The 18,230-nt window shown below is 43.5% G+C and overlaps 1 protein-coding gene and 1 long non-coding RNA gene across 3 annotated transcripts; both read right to left on the bottom strand.

Annotated features, from left to right (window-relative positions):
- Window positions 1-3,657: 3,657 nt before the first annotated feature.
- Window positions 3,658-4,676, bottom strand: LOC140691862 (melanoma-associated antigen 10-like). Its single transcript, XM_072956157.1, has one exon. The coding sequence runs from the start codon at window positions 4,583-4,585 to the stop codon at window positions 3,740-3,742; it is 846 nt and encodes a 281-aa protein (XP_072812258.1). The 5' UTR covers window positions 4,586-4,676; the 3' UTR covers window positions 3,658-3,739.
- Window positions 4,677-5,146: 470 nt separating this feature from the next.
- On the bottom strand, window positions 5,147-6,506 carry LOC140691863 (uncharacterized). 2 transcript variants are annotated; one of them, XR_012067494.1, is made up of 3 exons: window positions 6,362-6,506; window positions 5,379-5,469; window positions 5,147-5,227 (listed from the first exon to the last, which is right to left on the bottom strand). It is a non-coding gene; the product is annotated as an uncharacterized lncRNA (long non-coding RNA). The 2 variants fall into 2 exon arrangements; XR_012067495.1 differs by lacking the exon at window positions 6,362-6,506 and adding an exon at window positions 5,876-6,107.
- Between the last annotated feature and the right edge of the window lie 11,724 nt (window positions 6,507-18,230).

Below are 18,230 nucleotides of genomic sequence, written 5' to 3'. Positions count from 1 at the left end.
TAGCATTCCAGGGGGTAGTTTCAAAAGTGAGGTAGAGTTGTATGTGCTGTCATAGGAAGGTCCTGCCTTCTTTTTGTTAAGTGACAAAGGCTGGTGGCAGAGCAATATCACACGATTACTTAAGTATGCCAAATAAAACCACTATGTTTTTTAGAATACACACACACACACATATATATATATGAAAAAGCCCATAGGCAGCTCTAAAACAACTTACATTGGATTGTTAGTTGCAGTCATTTCTGAGTAGTGAGCTGAATTGTGGAGAAACTCTGAAAAGGGGATACTGTGATTTTTCTGTATTTTTAGACTTTTTTGAAATAGGAACCTATAAACTACTACCTTTGTAATTAAATGATTTATGTAAACCTAACAACAGAAATAGCAGCTGTGTCAGTTAAAGTTACTGCTACCTGATGCAACAAACCCTGTGTGTGAGATAATGTTTTGCCTATATTTTTTTCTAGTAGGTTTATTGTATCTGGTCTTATGTTTAAGTTTTTGATCCATTTTGAGTTGATTTTTGTGCATGGTGTAAAGGAGTGTTCTAGCTTCATTGATTTACTGCTGCTGTCCAGTTTTCCCAACACCATGTGCTGAAGAGACTGTCTTTGTTCCATTGTATACTCTTGTCTCCTTTGTCGAAGATTAGTTGACCAAAAGTTTGTGCGTTCATTTCTGGGCTCTCTGTTCTGTTTCACTGGTCCATATGTTTGTTCTCCTAGGGCAGTCTACCCAAGCAATAGAAATAAAAGCAAGAATACACAAATGGGACCTAATTAAACTTACAAGCTTCCACACAGCGAAGGAAACCATAAGTAAAACAAAACAACAACCTACGGAATGGGAGAAAATTTTTGCAAACGATGAAACCGACAAAGGCTTGACCTCCAGAATATATAAGCAGCTCATACGACTTAGTAAGAAAAAAACAAACAACCCAATTCAAAAATGGGCAGAAGACCTAAACAAGCAATTCTCCAAGGAAAAAATGCAAATGATCAATAGGCACATGAAAAAATGCTCAATATCACAGAGAAATGCAAATCAAAACTACAATGAGGTATCACCAGCCAGAGTGGCCATCATTCAAAAGTCCACAAACGACAAATGCTGGAGAGGCTGTGGACAAAAGGGAACCTTCATACACTGCTGGTGGGAATGCAGTTTGGTGCAGCCACTGTGGAAAACAGTATGGAGATTCCTCAAAAGACTAGGAATAGACTTACCATGGGACCCAGGAATCCCACTCCTCTGCATATATCCAGAAGGAACCCTACTTCAGGATGACACCTCACCCCAATGTTCATAGCAGCACTCTTTACAATAGCCAAGACATGGAAACAGCCTAAATGTCCATCAACAGATGACTGGATAAAGAAGTGGTATATTTATACAATGGAATACTCCTCAGCCATGAAAACCGACAGCATAATGCCATTTGCAGCAACATGGATATCCCTGGAGAATGTCATTCTAAGTGAAGTAAACCAGAAAGAGAAAGAAAAAAACCATATGCGATCATTCATAAGTGGAATCTAAAAAAAAAAAGGAACATAAATACAAAACAGAAACAGACTCATAGACATAGAATACAAACTTGTGGTTGCCAACGGGGTGAGGGGTGGGGAGGGACAGGCTGGGATTTCAACATTAGTAGATACTGAGAGGCATATGCAGAATAGATAAACAAGATTATACTGTATAGCACAGGGAAATATATACAAGATCTTGTGGTAGCTCACAGTGAAAAAGAATGTGACGATGAATATATGTGTGTTCATGTATAACTCAAAAATCGTGCTCTACACTGGAATTTGACACAACATTGTAAACTGACTATAACTCAATAAAAATGTAAAAAAAAAACAACTCGGTACACTTTCTCTCTTAGAGGAACTATTATTTAATTTCAATGTGGGGGAGACTTCCCCAGCTGGATGGAAATCAGAGTTCCTAGAATTTGAGTCAAAGACCAACTCCATCCTCCCTGCTCTGGCTGCTCTTCCATGCAAACCATGATTTTCATTCATTTTACTCCCATCAAAGATACAGCCCTTGCTTACATCTGTCCAAACTGCACTTAAGATTATCTAACTCAAATGTCCTTTAAATGCAGTGGGTTCTGGCTTTCCATGGCCAGGGAAAAGAGTGTCAGTCTAGAGGCTTCTGGGCACCACTTCAAAGCAGTATCATCATGTATCTCCAGAATTCCTTGCAGATGATGTGTATAAAGCATCTAGTCCATGCACTGTATTCAGCTGCACTGGAACAAGAGTGTAGGGCACCTACCCCATCTGTCCCAGGTGGAGATTTCTCTCTGTTTTTTCCATCATCCGAAAAATAACTGCTAAGTGCAACTTTCTATTCCAGGCTTTCCTGTCACCCTTAACACACACAGTCTGCAAGTCTGGCCACTGCCACCACCCAGCTTCATTACACCCAGCTCCTCCAGAAGGAATTTGCAGTTTCCCAAAGCTCCAAACTGCCCTGGCTTGGGGCATTTACTTTTGAGTATTACCTGTAGCCCCCACTTTTTCATCCCTTTTTTTACATGTTATTTAGTACTTAGGTCTTAGTCCTTAGTTAGAACTTGGAGACTATCTCACCATTTTCCTGATATGAGTGCTGCTCCTAGACCCCAACTTTATGGATGGGGGCGTCTTGCTTATCCCAGTGTCCCTCCTACTTACACAGGGTCAATCCCTAATTAATGACTGCAGAATAAAAGAGCCAATGAGTAGGGAGTCTTATTTATTAAGATTTAATATCTCCTCAATTCTTGAATAATCCAAGCATATCCAGGTATGTATCTTTTACTTTTACAGAACAACACAATAAAAGGGATAAGGGAAGGCAAGAATTTACCATTTTTTTCTTTTTTTCTCGATTCCTCTATTTACCAGCTATTTTAGTGCAGTCTTCTTTCACATTTCCAAGGAAAGTTCTTTTCCAATGCCATGTTATGTTGTTCAATATCACAAAATAAGATGGAAAGTTTCCCAATTAATTTTACAAAATAGCGAAATGTAGAAAATGTTAAAAGCAGCAAGAGAAAAGCAACTTGTTACATGTGAGGGAGCCTCCATAAGAACAATAGCAGATTTTTCAGCAGAAATTTTACAGGCCAGAATACAGTGACATGATATATTCAAAGGACTGAAAGGAAAGAAAAACTTCCAAGCAACAATATTCTACCCAGCAAAGTTATCTTTCAGAATTGAAGGAGAGAGTTTTCCATTCAAGCAAAAGCTAAAGGAGTTCATTACCACTAAACCAGCCTTATGAGAAATGTTAAAGGGACTTCTTTAAGTGGAAATAAAGGTTGCTAATTAGTAACAAGAAAACATATGAAAGTATAAATCTCATTGTAAATGTAAATATATAGTAAAGGTAGTGTATTAATCATTTATAAAGCTAGTATGAAGGTTAAAAGACAAAAGTAGTACAAAATAACTGTAGCTACAAAATAGGCAAAATACTCACTTCTTGCATAAACAGCAACGCATTTGTGGTCAATGTCATTTGTAAACTCAGAATTTGAACTTAATTAAACTTTCTATTAATAGGAACAACATTTGAAAAATACCAAAAGAGAAAAAATAATCTCCAAATTACTCTTACATAGCAGAAACACAAAGGTGTTATATACTCAATCCTCTCAAGCCCCATCCTGCCTCTTCACTACTTAGAATGGTGACTATTCTCTTCAAACTGAGTGAATAATCTGCCTCAGACTTCACTTGTGGCGACAGAAGCTGTTGGGTGTGACCCTGGCCCTGGCCCTACCAGTGGCTCTGACCCTACCACTGGCCCTGACCCTACTACTGGCCCTGGCTGCAACTCTGGCTTGAGATCTCTTTTCCTCATCTCTCAAAGCATCCTCATACAAGATAGGAAAGGCATTGGGGATGGTACCATTTATTTTGGCCAAAAGCTCTAGGATTTTCATCTTGCTGGTCTCTGCATGGGCCCGAGGACCCCACAGGAACTCGTGGCGAGCGGGATCGCTGTTGGCCACCTGCCGGTACTCCAGGTACCCCTCCTGCACCCACGCTTTGGTGATGAGCTCCCTGGGCTCCCCATAGATGAAGTGCTTCCTCCCAGCACACAGCCTCATCACACTCAGCACTTCCCAGATGTTCTCCTCAGGGGAACAGTTGCCATCCATGAAGATCACACTCAAGATATTTATAAGGAGGCCAGTCTTGGGCACACTTTGGTCACCACTCAGCATCCCATTGTAGGTGAGGCCCAAGGTGTTGATCAGGACATAAGAGTGGCTGATGGGGTCCAATTCTTTCACATCAATGCCAAAGACCAGCTGGAGGCACTCAGAGGCTTGGCTGAGGATCACAAGGAAGTGGTCCAGGTAATCTTTGATTACAATAAGCATTTCTACTTTTGTGATTAGCTCCTTTGTGCGATATTTGAGGAGCAGGAACCCCACTAGATCAGCCACCTTATCTTCTATGGCATCTTTAAACAAGGACCCAGTGACTGGCAGGGACTGCAAAGTGCTTGGGCCCTTCCCATCTTGGCTGCTGGAGCCCTGATTTGATTTGATTGATGGTGTGACTGCCATGGCAATGTGGGAGGAGCAGACTCTCTGAGAACCCTGGAGAAGACTTGGTGTCCCAACAACACCAGAAACCTCCTTTATGGTGCTTGGGATGAGAAAATGGCAAGATAAGAAGGAGGAAGGAGAGGAGGAGGAAGGGGAGGAGGGAGAGGAAGAAGAGGAGGTGGTGGAGAAAGATGAAGAAGAAGTACTGGTGGAGAAAGAGGAGGAGGAAGAGGAACAGAAGGAGCTGGAGGAGGAGGAGGAGGGAGAAGAAGAGGAGGAACAGGGGGAGGAAGAGGAGGAAGATGATGAGGATGAGGAGGAAAAGGACGTGGCTGCCTCCGCCTGAGACTCAGGAATGAGTGCGCTCAAAAGGCTCCATATCCTGCTTTAAGACAGAAGACCTTCCTGAAGCATGCAACACAAACACTTAGTGTAACACCAGTGCTTTGGAGTGGGAAGCATGATAACTCCTGTTAGCAACAGTATGGACAGAAGGTGGGCAACAGGATCCACAGGCCTGAGGGAGAGAGGGTGTGTCAGCAGGCTGGGCTGAGAAACCCACCCTGGGGGGCTCTGACAAAGGCCACTTACAGGTCTCCTCTCCAGGGGTGCCCTCGGCCTCACAGGGGCTCTCCTCCTGGTGGACGGTCGTCTGTGAACCTGACGGGGGAAGTGAGGCGGCTCCTCAGGGTGCAGCCGGCACAGCCCGAGGCTTTGGGGGCGACAGGGGGTGGGTGGAGTGGACGTTGGCGTCGTGGGGTCCCCTCTGTTCCAGGAGCCCCCGGGCACACACTCAGGGCCCACACCTCACCTTCAGTCCTGACACTGCCGGCCTCCTGTGCTCTGTGACCCGAGGACACGTGTCTCAGACCTAGGCCTTCACCTCCCGGTGTCTGGAGCCCCTGGGAGAGAAAGGAGGGGAGACCTGGGGTCTACACTGTGGCACAGCCCTGGACCCGCGTGCTGGCAGCAGGCCTGGGCTCTGGCAGGTTCCCACTCTTCTAGGGTGGGAGGTCCTCTCCGCGCTAACTCAGGGTCCTCACCGTGACTCCAAGCGGGACCTGGGATTCTGCGCTCCAACCACCTGAGGGCCCCATCCTGATAGTAAGTCCCCGGTCTCTCTGAGCCCTGGATGCGGAAGTCAGGACACACCACGTGTGCTCATCCCGCCTGGGGGCCTCCCAGGGCTGACAGCAGGGGCAGGATCGGTTGCGTCCCCTCTGTTCTGGGGTTTCTGGTCCCCTCACTCCTCCCTCAGGGTCCTCCCCTTGACTCCTGGCAGGAGCTGAGATTCCCCCCTCAGCCCACCTGAGGCCCCGCCCGTCATTCCGGGACGCCAGTCCTTCCGAGACCCGCATTTCAGGAACTGCTGCCCGAGGTCCTCCCGCCCCATGGTCTCCCAGGACTGGCTCTGTTCTGGGGTCCAGGGTCCCTGAATGCTAACTCGCGGTCGGCACCTTCACTCCCAGGCGGCCCTGAGATTCTCTCCTCCGCAGACCTGAGGCCCCCGCCCTTTCACTATGTCCCCAGTCTGTCTGAGACTGGGATGCCGAAGTCAGGACAAACCACGTGGGCCTGTCCTCCCCTCGGGCCGCCGGACGGCTGAAAGCAAGGGCGCCTTTCTGTGGGGTGGCCACTTTTCTGGGTTCAGGGGCCCCTCCTTCCTCCTTCAGGGTCCTCACTTTGACTCAGGCGGCATGTAGCCTCCCCTTGGAACCCCCGAGGCCCCGCCCCTCATCCCAGGACCCCAGTCCCTCTGAGGCCCGGATGGCAGGAAATGCCGCCGGTGCTCACCCTGCCCCAAGGCCTCCAAGCCCCAACACTGTCCCGGGGTGCAGGAATCCTCCGTTCTCCCTCGGGGTCCTCACTTTGACTCAGGCGGCATGTAGCCTCCCCTTGGAACCCCCGAAGCCACGCCCCTCATCCCAGGACCCCAGTCCCTCCGAGACCCGGATGGCAGGAAATGCCGCCTGTGCTTGTTCCGACCTGTGGCCTCCCAGGACTGACTGTGTTTTGGGGTCCAGGGTCCTCACTGCTCCCTCACAGTCATCAGCTTCACTCCCAGTGGGACCTTGGATTCTCTCCTCTGCAGATCTGAGGGTCCCCCCACCCCCCATCTCACACTAAGTCCCCGGTCTCTCTGAGACCAGGGTGCCGCAGTCAGGACACAACACGTGGGCCCGTCCTGCCCTCGGGCCTCCGGACAGCTGCTAGCAAGGTTCCCTGTCTGTGGGATGGCCTCTTTTCCGGGTTCGGGGAGCCCTCAGTTCTCCCTCACGGTCGTCACTTAGGCGTCATGTCGTCTAGCCTGTGGCCACCCGAGGCCCCGCCCCTCACCCCAGGACCCCAGTCCCTCGGAGACCCGGGTGTCAGGAAATGCCGCCGGTGCTCACCCTGCCCCAAGGCCTCCAAGCCCCAACACTGTCCCGGGGTGCAGGAATCCTCCGTTCTCCCTCGGGGTCCTCACTTTGACTCAGGCAGCATGTAGCCTCCCCTTGGAACCCCCGAAGCCCCGCCCCTCATCCCAGGACCACAATCCCTCTGAGGCCCAGATGGCAGGAAATGCCGCCTGTGCTCACCCTGCCCCAAGGCCTCCAAGCCCCAACACTGTCCCGGGGTGCAGGAATCCTCTGTTCTCCCTCGGGGTCCTCACTTTGACTCAGGCCTCCCCTTGGAACCCCCGAAGCCCCGCCCCACATCCCAGGACCCCAGTCCCTCCGAGACCCGGATGTCAGGATGTCAGGGCCCCACGAGTGCTCATCACACCCAGGCCCTCCCAGGGCTGACAGCAGGGGTGGGATCTGTTTGGCCACTTCTGCCCTCCGTCAGGGTCCTCAGCTTCAGCCCTGGCAGTTCCTGGGACGCCCCCTTGTTGACCTGAGCCCACACCCTCACACCAAGGCCCTCACTGCCCAGAGACCCCCAGGGGAGTCTGTGGACTCACATCAGGCCACCAAGCCCAGGGCTTCCCAGGACCGTGGACGCCAGGGGCTGAGATGGATTCCCCGGGGGTCCCTCAGCCCTCCCTCTGCTCCCCACCTGGGCTCCAGGCTGGGCCTGGGCCCCTCCCTCTGCCCACCTCAGTTTGCTCCCCTTGGACCCAGGCCCCTCCACAGCCTGGACCCCCGAGAGGGAAGCGGGGGTGGGGGTTGGGGCACTGATCCCCGCCACCCTGCCTGCGGTCTCCGAGGGCTGACAGCGGAACCGACCTGGATTTATCCTGTTCCATTGATCTGTGTCCCTCCACACGGTTCCACCTTGACTCCTGGCAGCGCTGGGCTCCTTCCCTGTGCAGACCTGAAGCCGGCCTCCCTCACCCAGGCCCTCACCTCTCTCACCCCCCAGGGAGGGGGCATCAGCGCCCGTCAGATCCGGACCCCATGCCCGGGAGTCTCCCAGGGCTGTCTGGAGGGGCCCGAGGTGGATTCCCGGGGGCCTCAGTCTCCTGTGTCCTCACCTTGACTCCTGACAGGACCTGGGAGCCGCCCTCAGTCCACCGGAGACTTAGCCCCTGAGACCATCTCTCTGACTGCTAGAGTTCGCTGAGGAGGTGGGGGCGGGTTTGTGCTCAGCCTCATAGCACCGCCCGTGGTCCTCCAGGACTCGTGCTCGGGGCCGTTTCATTTGCAGGGACCCTCCGTCATGTGGTCGTTGGACCCTCTGTCCTCACCCAGGAGAGTCCTCACCCACCATTCTCAGACAGAGGCTGCAGTCCCAGCAAAGATGCTGGAGGGCACCTGCCTGCCCGTGACCGTGACCGTGGGGGAGCAGATTGTAACGCACATTCTGTCGGGGTCTCCTGGCCCGCCAGCCTGACTTCGGAGAAGGTCTGTTCTGCAAGGTTTCTTCTCTACCTGCAGGAAGCTAAGCAGTGGGATTTGGGGAGGCCCTGCTGTTTTGAGTTTATCTAACTTTACATTGTCTAGTGCAATAGTTGTTGTTTTCTGAACCCTTATTTCTAGTAAACAATACATTTTATATCTCTCCCAAGCATATTTTTAGAATATATATTTGTGTATGTGTGTGTATATATTAAGGTAATTTCATGAAAGAATACCCGCCCTTACTTTCTGTGGGTCCCTCGTCATTCTATTTTTCATCTATTCTTTACATTCTCTAATAATTTTTGGCTGACCTGTCCTCACCCACTAAAGGTAGTTTCAGATGGCTGTAGATAGCACAGATTCCAGAATCATATGCCTCAGTCAGCACCATCTTTCCTGCTGTCTGATATTTCCCCAGGGCTACTGGCATGTGTGGTGTGAGAGCCTGGCTCAGATGTGTGCGGTGAAGCAGGAAAGAAGCTGAAGCATTTCCCCTACCCGTCCTGCCATCTGCATCTGTGCAGCCCACAGCATCCCCCCACTTCCCTGCTGCTCCCTCCTCCCCCACCACAAACACAAGAACCAGCTCCCCACAGTCAGCAGTCTCCCCTAGGGCTTTCTCACGCTTTGTTGTTTGGATTTTGTTGTTGGTTCCCCCCCCACCCGCTTTTTCCTATAGTTTTCCAGGTTTAATTTGGGGAGCAGAAGTCAGTAGTCTGAGCTTGACTGTCATTTTGGTAGCTACAGAGAAGGCACTAAATCTGTATATCACTTAAGCAGAACTGGTGTATTCTGGTCCCCATCGATGAGTATGATACACTGCTCCATTTATTTGGGACTTCTGCTACCTGAATCCATCAGTAAACTTGCATAGTTTACTTGTATTCTGATATGTATTTATATAGCTATATAAAACTATGTAGTCATATATTATCTGGATATATATATATATAAAATACACGTTATTATACATCGTTATACAATTTTATGTATAGTTACATGGATCTTGTTCGTTTTCATCAGGCTGCTTCATAGGTAATTTTTGGATCTTGTTGCTGTTTTGAATGGGGTCTTTTCTGTTACATGTTCTAATTAGTTAGTATTAGTTGTGTGACAGAACTCTGTATTTTGCTATAATGATCTTCCTTACACTAGGTGAAGTCTCATTCGCTTGAATATCCAATGTGCCTACTGCTTTGAGTTTTTAAAATAGATGACCAGATTGTTAGCCAACACTGTCTCTTTTCAATATTTATACATCTTATTCATGTGACATCCACAGCTCTGGCTTTGTGTTCCAGTACAGTTGTGAATGGTAGAAGTGAGAATATTTATCTCTGTGTAGTTCTTGACTAATGGGAATGCTTCTAATAGTTCACATGTAAGTATGTGTTTATTGTCTATTTTAGGAAATGGAAGTTCTTTCTCATCTTAGTTTGAACTCATCCTGAATTCCTTTAAAAGACTTTCTTAACCCATTGATGTGATCAAATTTAAAAAAAATTTCCCCTGATTTGTTAGCATAGGAATTACCATTGAAGACATTTTCAAATATTAAATCATATTTTCATTCCTCAGACACAGAGTGTTGGTTTAATTCACTGACTTGTTGAATGTGCTATTTATTTAGGATATTTGCTGTTTGAATGAACTTGGTGCATGCATTCTTTTTGTGGTATGCTCACATCTAGTTTTTTTAAATTATTTTTATTGAAGTACAGTCAGTTACAATATGTCAATTTCTGATGTACAGCATAATGCCCCAGTCATGCATATATATGCATATGTATACACACACACACACACACACACACACATTTATTTTTGAATGATAGCTAGCCTGGGAGAAAGAGTTGAACAATTGTGCGTCTTTTCACGTGTTTGGAAGAGTTGGCATAAGATGGTGATGAGTGTGCCCTGACCATTTGGTAGAACTGGTCTCCAAAAACTACCTGTCCTGGAACATTTGATGGTGACTTGAGCTTTAAATACAGTTTCAGTTTGTATTTTGGGGGTAAGGTTTTCTATTGCTGTATGGGTAACTTGGTCACTTTTTTTCCTGAAGAGTGATGACTTAGGATTTCAAGTTTAATTACATGATAGTTATAAAGAAATGTTTTCTTACAGGAAGATTAAAACATATACAATAGCAGAGAGAATACAAAATAAACCCAATATACCTATCACTGAGCATGAAAAACCTTAAATACGTGGCAACCTGGCTCCAGTTATTTCCCCACGTAGCCCACATCTCAGTCTCTGGAATAATGGGACACAGACCCAAGACATCACATCATTTTATGTCTAAATATTTCAATATGCATTTCTAAAAGATAAGGACTTCTTTTTAATAAACCATAGACCCAATACAATTACCACTTCAAAAAATTAAATGTCATTCATATCACCAGATGTCCAGTTTTTTTCACATGTACCTGGGAGCCTTATATGTTTTCAGAAACTTGAATTGGTGTCCAAATATGGTCCACACCTTGTGGTTATTCATTATGTTCCTCAAGTCTTAAAAATCTGTGAATTCCTTTCACGTCACCTCTTTTTCCTTAAATTTCTTTTGGTAGGAAAAAAAACAGGTCTCGTGTTCTGTCCAGTACCTCATAGTGCAGATCTTAGTGAAAGTAACATTTCGGTGCCCTTTAACATGTCTTCCAGCCTCTTGTATTTCGTTAAAGTAGTGATTATAGGTATAAGCTTGATCGGACTGAGGTGCTTGTGTGTTTGTTTTATTGTTGCTGTTTTACAAGACCACTCCATAGGTGATGCTGTGTACTTCCAGTAGGAGGGACAATAGTGTCTGGTTGTCTCTCTCTGTGCTGATGCTGGCAGTCATTGATGATCATCACCTTTACCCACAAATCCATTATGGCGTTGCTGAATGGCAATGCTCTCATTCTCTCTTTCTCTCTTGCTTTGTTTATTAGCTGAAAAACTTCTATATGTAGAAACTTTTCCTTGACCACATTCACCATTGGGTTATACTGAGGGAAAGGTATCACATATTTGTCGTGTTGGCTTATAATATTTAAATCTCCTCTGCATTTGTATTTTGTACAATTTATTTAACTTATATTGTTTGCTTTTTTCATTAATAATTGGGCATATTTTCAAAAAAATTCTACTTCATGAGTATTTTGAAAGAACTGGCTTTTGTTATTCAGCTCTACTGTTTTCCGTTTCACTATTTCTGCATTTATATTCATTATTTCTTACCTTCTAATTCTATGTATTTCCCTCTGAGTATCACTTGGGCTGTATCACACAGATGGTTTTATATAGCTTTGTATGTATTGCTTAAGTTTTTGACAAGTTGAAGCTATCACTATTATTTAGTTATTAGACTTTTTTCAACATACGTACAAAAACTAAAGTGAGTTAAATGATTATTTTTATGTATTCATTTATTTATTTTTATTAAGGCATTGCTTAAACAGAAGTTTTAGGTTCACAGCAAAATTGAGAGGAAAGTACGGAGATTTCCCATGTAGCCCCAGCTCCCACACATGCATAGCCTTCCCCAATATCAACATCCCACACCCAAGTGGTACATTTGCTACAACTGATCAACCTATACTGAAACCTCATAAAGAGTCAAAGGTAATGGTTGACATTCAGGTTCACTCTGATGTTGTATATTCTGTGGGTTTGCGCAAATGTATGACATGTACCCATCATTATCGTATCACACAGAGCACTTTCACTGCCCTACAAGTTCTTTGTGCTCAGCCTATTCATCTCCCCCCCAACCCCGCCTCAACTCCTGACAGCACTGATTTTTCTTTTCCCAAAGACTCCATAGTTTTACCTTTTCCAGAATGTCATATAATTGGAATCATACAGTACGTAGCCTCTTCAGATTGGCTTCTTTTACTTAATAATATGCATGGAAGTTTCCTCCATGTCACTTCATGGCTCAGTGGCTCATTTCTTTTCAGTCCTGAATAATACTCTGTTGACTGGATGTACCACAGTTTATGTATGCGTTCACTCACTAAAGAACATCTTTGTTACTTCCAAGTTTGGGCAATTATGAATAAGGCTGCAATAACCGTCCATTTGCAGATTTTTGTGATTTTAGTCCTCAGCTCCTTTGGGTAAGTGCAAAGACTGTGATTGTTGGGTTGTATTGTAGGAGTATGTGTAGTTTTGTAGGAAACCTCCAAACTGCCTTCCAAAATGGTTGTATCATTTTGCATTCCCACCAGCAATGAATGAGAGTTCTTGTTCCACATTCTTATTAGCATTTGGCGTTGTCCATGTTCCAGGTTTTGGCCATTTTAGTAGGTGTCCAGTTGTATCTTATTGTTATTTTAATTTGAATTTCTGAGTTGACATTTGATGTGAGTGTCTTTTCATATGCTTATTGCCCATATGTATATCTTCTTTGGTGAGGTGTCTGTTAAGGTCTTTGGCCCATTTTAAAATAAAGTTTTTTGAACCAACAACTCAATCCAAAAATGGGCAGAAGAGCTAAACAAGCAATTCTCCAATGAAGACATACAAATGGCCAATATACCCATGAAAAAATGCTCAATATTGCTAATAATCAGAGAATTGCAAATCAAAACTACAATGACATATCACCTCACACCACTCAGAATGGCCTTCACTCACAAGTCCACAAACGATAAATGCTGGAGAGGCTGTGGAAAAAGGGAACCCTCCTATAATGTTGGTGGGAATGCAGTTTGGTGCAGCTGTTATGGAAAACAGTATGGTGATTCTTCAGAAGACTAAAAATAGACTTACCATATGATCCAGCAATCCCAGTCCTTGGCATATATCTATCTAGAGGGAACCTTAATTCAAAAAGATACATTCACCCAAATGTTCATAGCAGCACTATTTACAATAGCTAAGACATGGAAACAACCTAAATGTCCATCAACAGATGACTGGATAAAGAACATGTGGTATATTTATACAATGGAATACTCCTCAGCCATAAAAACCGACAGCATAATGCCATTTGCAGCAACATGGATGTCCCTGGAGAATGTCATTCTAAGTGAAGTAAGCCAGAAGGAAAAGGAAAAATACCATATGATATCACTTATATGTGGAATCTGAAAAAAAAAAAGACAAACTTATTTACAAAACAAAAACAGACTCATGGACATAGAAAACAAACTTATGGTTACTGGGTGGGGAAGTGGGTGGGAAAGAATAAATTTGGGAGTTTGAGATTTGCAAATGTTGGCCACTATATATAAAGGTAGATTAAAAAGAGCAGTTTCTTCTGTACAGCATAGGAAATGATATTCAATATCTTGTAATAATCTTTAATGAAAAAGAATATGAAAATAAATATATGTATGTATATGCATGACTGGGAAGTTGTGCTGTTCACCAGAAATTGACACATTATAACTGACTGTACTTCAATTAAAAAAATAAAAAAATAAAGTGGGTTCTTGAAGACAATATATTATTAGGTCTTCTTTGTTTGATTCACTCTGACAACCTCTGTCTTTTTATTGGTACATTCAGACCATTGATGTTCAAAGTGACTACTGATATAATTGGATTAATACCTACCATATTTGTTACTGTTCTCTAATGGTTGCCCTTATTCTTTGTTCCTATTTTTGCCTTCTGCTATTTTTCTGTCTTTTGTAGTTTTTATTCAGTATTTTATGTTTCCATTTTACTGCTTTCATAGCATATCAGTTATACTTACAAAAAAACCTTTTGTTATTTGTTGACTTAGAGTTTGCAATATAATTTTAAGGCTAATCCATGTCTACTTTCACATAAAACTATGCTGCTTCATGGATAGTGTGACTACATTATAATAACAAAGTAATCCTAATTCCTCCTTATGGTCCCTTATAATATTGCAGTCATTTATTTGACTTTTATATAAGCATACATTTTATATATATATATATATATATATATATATAAATGTATATATATATACATACACACACACACACACATATATATACACACACACATATGTATGGCATCAACAACCATACATTACAAATACATTGTTGGTGTTATTATTTTGAATAAATATCTCTTAGATGAATTAAAATTTTAAAATGTAAGTTTTCATTTTACCTTCTCTTATTCCCTCTTTGATGCTTCTTCTTAGTCCATGTAGATTTGATACCAAGAAAAGTTGTTGATTTTTTTGTCTCTTCAGCATTTTACTGATTTTTAAGAAGGAGTAGTGACTTTGTTTTCTTACATGTAGAACTGGAAACGGAAATTCTAAAAATTATTTTTGAGAAGGCTATAAGGAGGATAAGAGAGATAAAATGTCATTTGGAGGAGATTCCACGGTCCAAGGGTATTTTATTTTATTTTATTTTATTTTATTTTATTTTATTTTATTTTTTGTTATTAGTTATAAAGAGAAAACATGTTTAACTTGCTGGTGACAGAGTTGGTTTACCCCAGAAATGCAAAGAAATTTAGCACTAAAAATAAAAAATCAATGTTATTGACATTGTGTAGCAGTCAGGGATTACCCAGGAAAATAGAAACCTCTTTAAATATTTAACACAGTGAAAATTTAACCTAGAGGAATGATTATACGAGTGGTACAGAAGCCAAATGAGAGAAATTTGGGGAACCCACTAATTAGCAACATGAGAAAGTCAATCTGACCTCCATCCTGGAAGGACAAAGAGGTGGTAGTGTCACATGAACCTAGGTGTTGGATTCCACAGGATTTGAAGGCATGGTGGGTCAATGTGACAGTGGCTGGACCCCCTGGGAATATGTAGTCATTGCAGGAGAAGCCATCTGCTGCAGAGGAAGGAGGAAAAACTGACTGCTCTATCCTCCTGGGTTCTAATCTCCTGATGATGCTTCCAGCTGGCTGAACTAAAATGGTAGCCAAATATTGGTGAGCCTAGGATTTACAGTCGTTAGGGGTTAATACTTGTATAATTGAGAACAGAGCAGAGGAAGAATGAGGGATAGATATGGACATAAATAGAACCAGGGATGTCTTACTATATCAACAGATTGAATAAGAACAATCATATATAATTTGATAAATAAAAGTGTCTAATAAAAATATACCTCTATTTGTAATAAAAACGTTAGTCCCAGAGTATAAAATGTATATCCATGAGTCCATACTGATATAAACAAATGACCGTCCTTTCTCTTGTTGATGTGATGTATTACATTGATTGATTTGCATATGTTGAACCAGCCTTGTGTCCCTGTGTCCATCAACAGGTGACTGGATAAAGAAGATGTGGTATATTTATACAATGGAATACTACTCAGCCATAAAAACCGACAACATAATGCCATTTGCAGCAACATGGATGCTCCTGGAGAATGTCATTCTAAGTGAAGTAAGCCAGAAAGAGAAAGAAAAATACCATATGAGATTGCTCATATGTGGAATCTAAAAAACAAAAACAAAAACAAACAAACAAACAAACAAACAAAAACAAAGCATAAATATAGGACAGAAATAGACTCATAGACAGAGAATACAGACTTGTGGTTGCCAGGGGGGTGGAGGGTGGGAAGGGATAGACTGGGATTTCAAAACTGTAGAATAGATAAACAAGATTACACTGTATAGCACAGGAAAATATACACAAAATGTTATGATAACTCACAGAGAAAAAAATGTGACAATGAGTGTGTATATGTCCATGAATGACTGAAAAATTGTGCTGAACACTGGAATTTGACACAACATTGTAAAATGATTATAAATCAATAAGAAATGTTAAAAAATAAAAAAACAAAAAAAACCAAATGACTGGATAAATAAATAAATGGGGAAGAATAGACAAATCTCTTATGCAGAAGAATTACATTTCATTTATGTAGATAGTCCCAACTCAAGGAAGGGGAGCATAACTCCTTACTCCTTAAGTGTGTGCTGTGCATAATAACCTCTTTCCAAACAAATTACAATGTGGAAAGGGGCAGAGAGTAACTTTACAGTAGAGAGGCCTGAAATGTATAACCTAAGTTGTGCATGTCAGTGAAGTGTGTCCTTTCCAACTACAACATTGAATCACTAGTGTGAGATTCCCCACTTCCCCTTCCCCTTGCTACAAAGATTAGAGAAACACAAGTCATCGAAGACCCTGTCAGCTTGTCCCTGAGTGGCTCCTTTGATGACCTGCAATGGACACACACTGTGAGGAGGAAAAAAGTCACTGAGATTTGGGGATTGTTACCACAGCAGCACCCACTTAACCTCTCCTGATTTTCCTGTAATATATTGGGCATTACATGGTTGGCCATTGTCTAGAGTCTTTTCTACTTATTGGAAAGGAAGGTGAGCATCTCACTTCTCTTAGCAAAGTACCCACATACTCCTCTGAGTGGCAGGATGGGGAGAGCACTCAAGGGCCACAAGGTCCACCTGGGGTTGCAGGCCACTTACAGAACCTGAGTTGTTGACAAGAAATTAGCCAGCAGAAAAGAACTCAGTAGCTAAGGCCAGGCTCCAGAAGTACTGTGAAAGCTACCCTTCTACCTCCAACTGCATTTTCTCTTTCTGAGCGGAACTGTGACAACACCAGCCCCACCCTCCTTGGGCAGATCACATCTGTCAGGTGCGAATGCACAGCTCTCCTGTCCTGCTTTGGGCACAAAAGGGACCACAGAGGAGGAGACATTAGGTTAAGGTTCCTGTTGCAACTCCAAGGTTTTCATCAAAAAGTGCTTCGAGGCAGGTGCACTGACACATGAGGGCCACAGCAAGGACCTTCTGCATCCTCAGCAGGATGTTTTAATGTGGCTCTAACAAACTTTTTAAAAGCTGAGCATGCCTCTCTTCCCACCCCTACAGGGCTTTCTTGTGGTCTGTTCTGCACATCCACATTGCAAAGGAAACTTTAAAAAAATGTCCTTTATGAAGAACTTTTCTCACCAAAAATGTAAATAAATGTCCTCACTGTATTTTGACACAATGGCTTGCTACGTTTTAAAATTTTTGTTTTAAATGATTAAACTGATTTGTACAAAAGTGTAAACTAATTTCAACTGTGACATCACTGTTTCCCCTCCTCTTGAAAACCATGTTTTCAGATGTCCCAGGGTAGGAGGAGGTGGATGTGAAAAGCTGTGGGGAGGCAAAGGTGAATAATGGAAGCCAGAGATTTCCTGGACCCAGACATACATCCCTCCGAATGCAACAGAGAGAAAACACAATGACCCATAAGCATATTTGCAATTATATTTATTTTCTCCTTTTGGCTATCTACAAACCTTTATTTCAGCAAATTTTTCAGAAGTATCATTTTATGCTTCTTCATGTTTTCCTTATTAGAAGTCAGGACTGGTCAAGGTCTTTTTCATGCAAAAGCACACATTTAATGAGACAAAGAGGGAACCGGGTTATCTTCAGGGGTCTCTGCTGCTCTGAGCCTCTTGCCAGTCAGACCATTCAGGGTACATGGGTATTGGTCATCTTTCTTTCTTGGTTTTCACTGCCTGGGCCCAGTATCACTTCTGAAGAACTGTGTGTGTGTAGTTTTACTGTATTTCATCTGCTTTCAGAATGGCACTGCCTTAGCTGGCCTCTGAAGAATTCCAGGCACCATAGCCAGTTATGCTGGACTCGGGTACTTTCAGTTCTGGTAATGACTACTGACCCCGGGGATGCAGTCTGGCAAGATGGTGGGTGCAAAGTCTCACATATGTTGAGTCAACAGAGGTGACCCTGACCAACTGGGGGTATTTCATAATATATCAGGGAAACATTGTAACACCCTCCCGCCTCCCTGTCCTGAAAACCCAACCCTGATAATAGAGAATTTGTATTGATCACAGGACATGATACAAAAACACATATTACACACTGCACTTTCAGTAAGACAAGTCAC

Source organism: Vicugna pacos, chromosome X (assembly GCF_048564905.1).
Source record: "Vicugna pacos chromosome X, VicPac4, whole genome shotgun sequence".
NCBI lineage: Eukaryota > Metazoa > Chordata > Mammalia > Artiodactyla > Camelidae > Vicugna > Vicugna pacos.
The sequence above is the reverse complement of the archived record's forward strand: the minus strand, read 5'-3'. Positions and strand labels throughout refer to the sequence as shown.

What these genes read in the sequence shown, in the direction of transcription:
- LOC140691862 (XM_072956157.1), bottom strand. Translation starts at nt 4,585, where the DNA reads ATGGCAGTCACACCATCAATCAAATCAAATCAGGGCTCCAGCAGCCAA.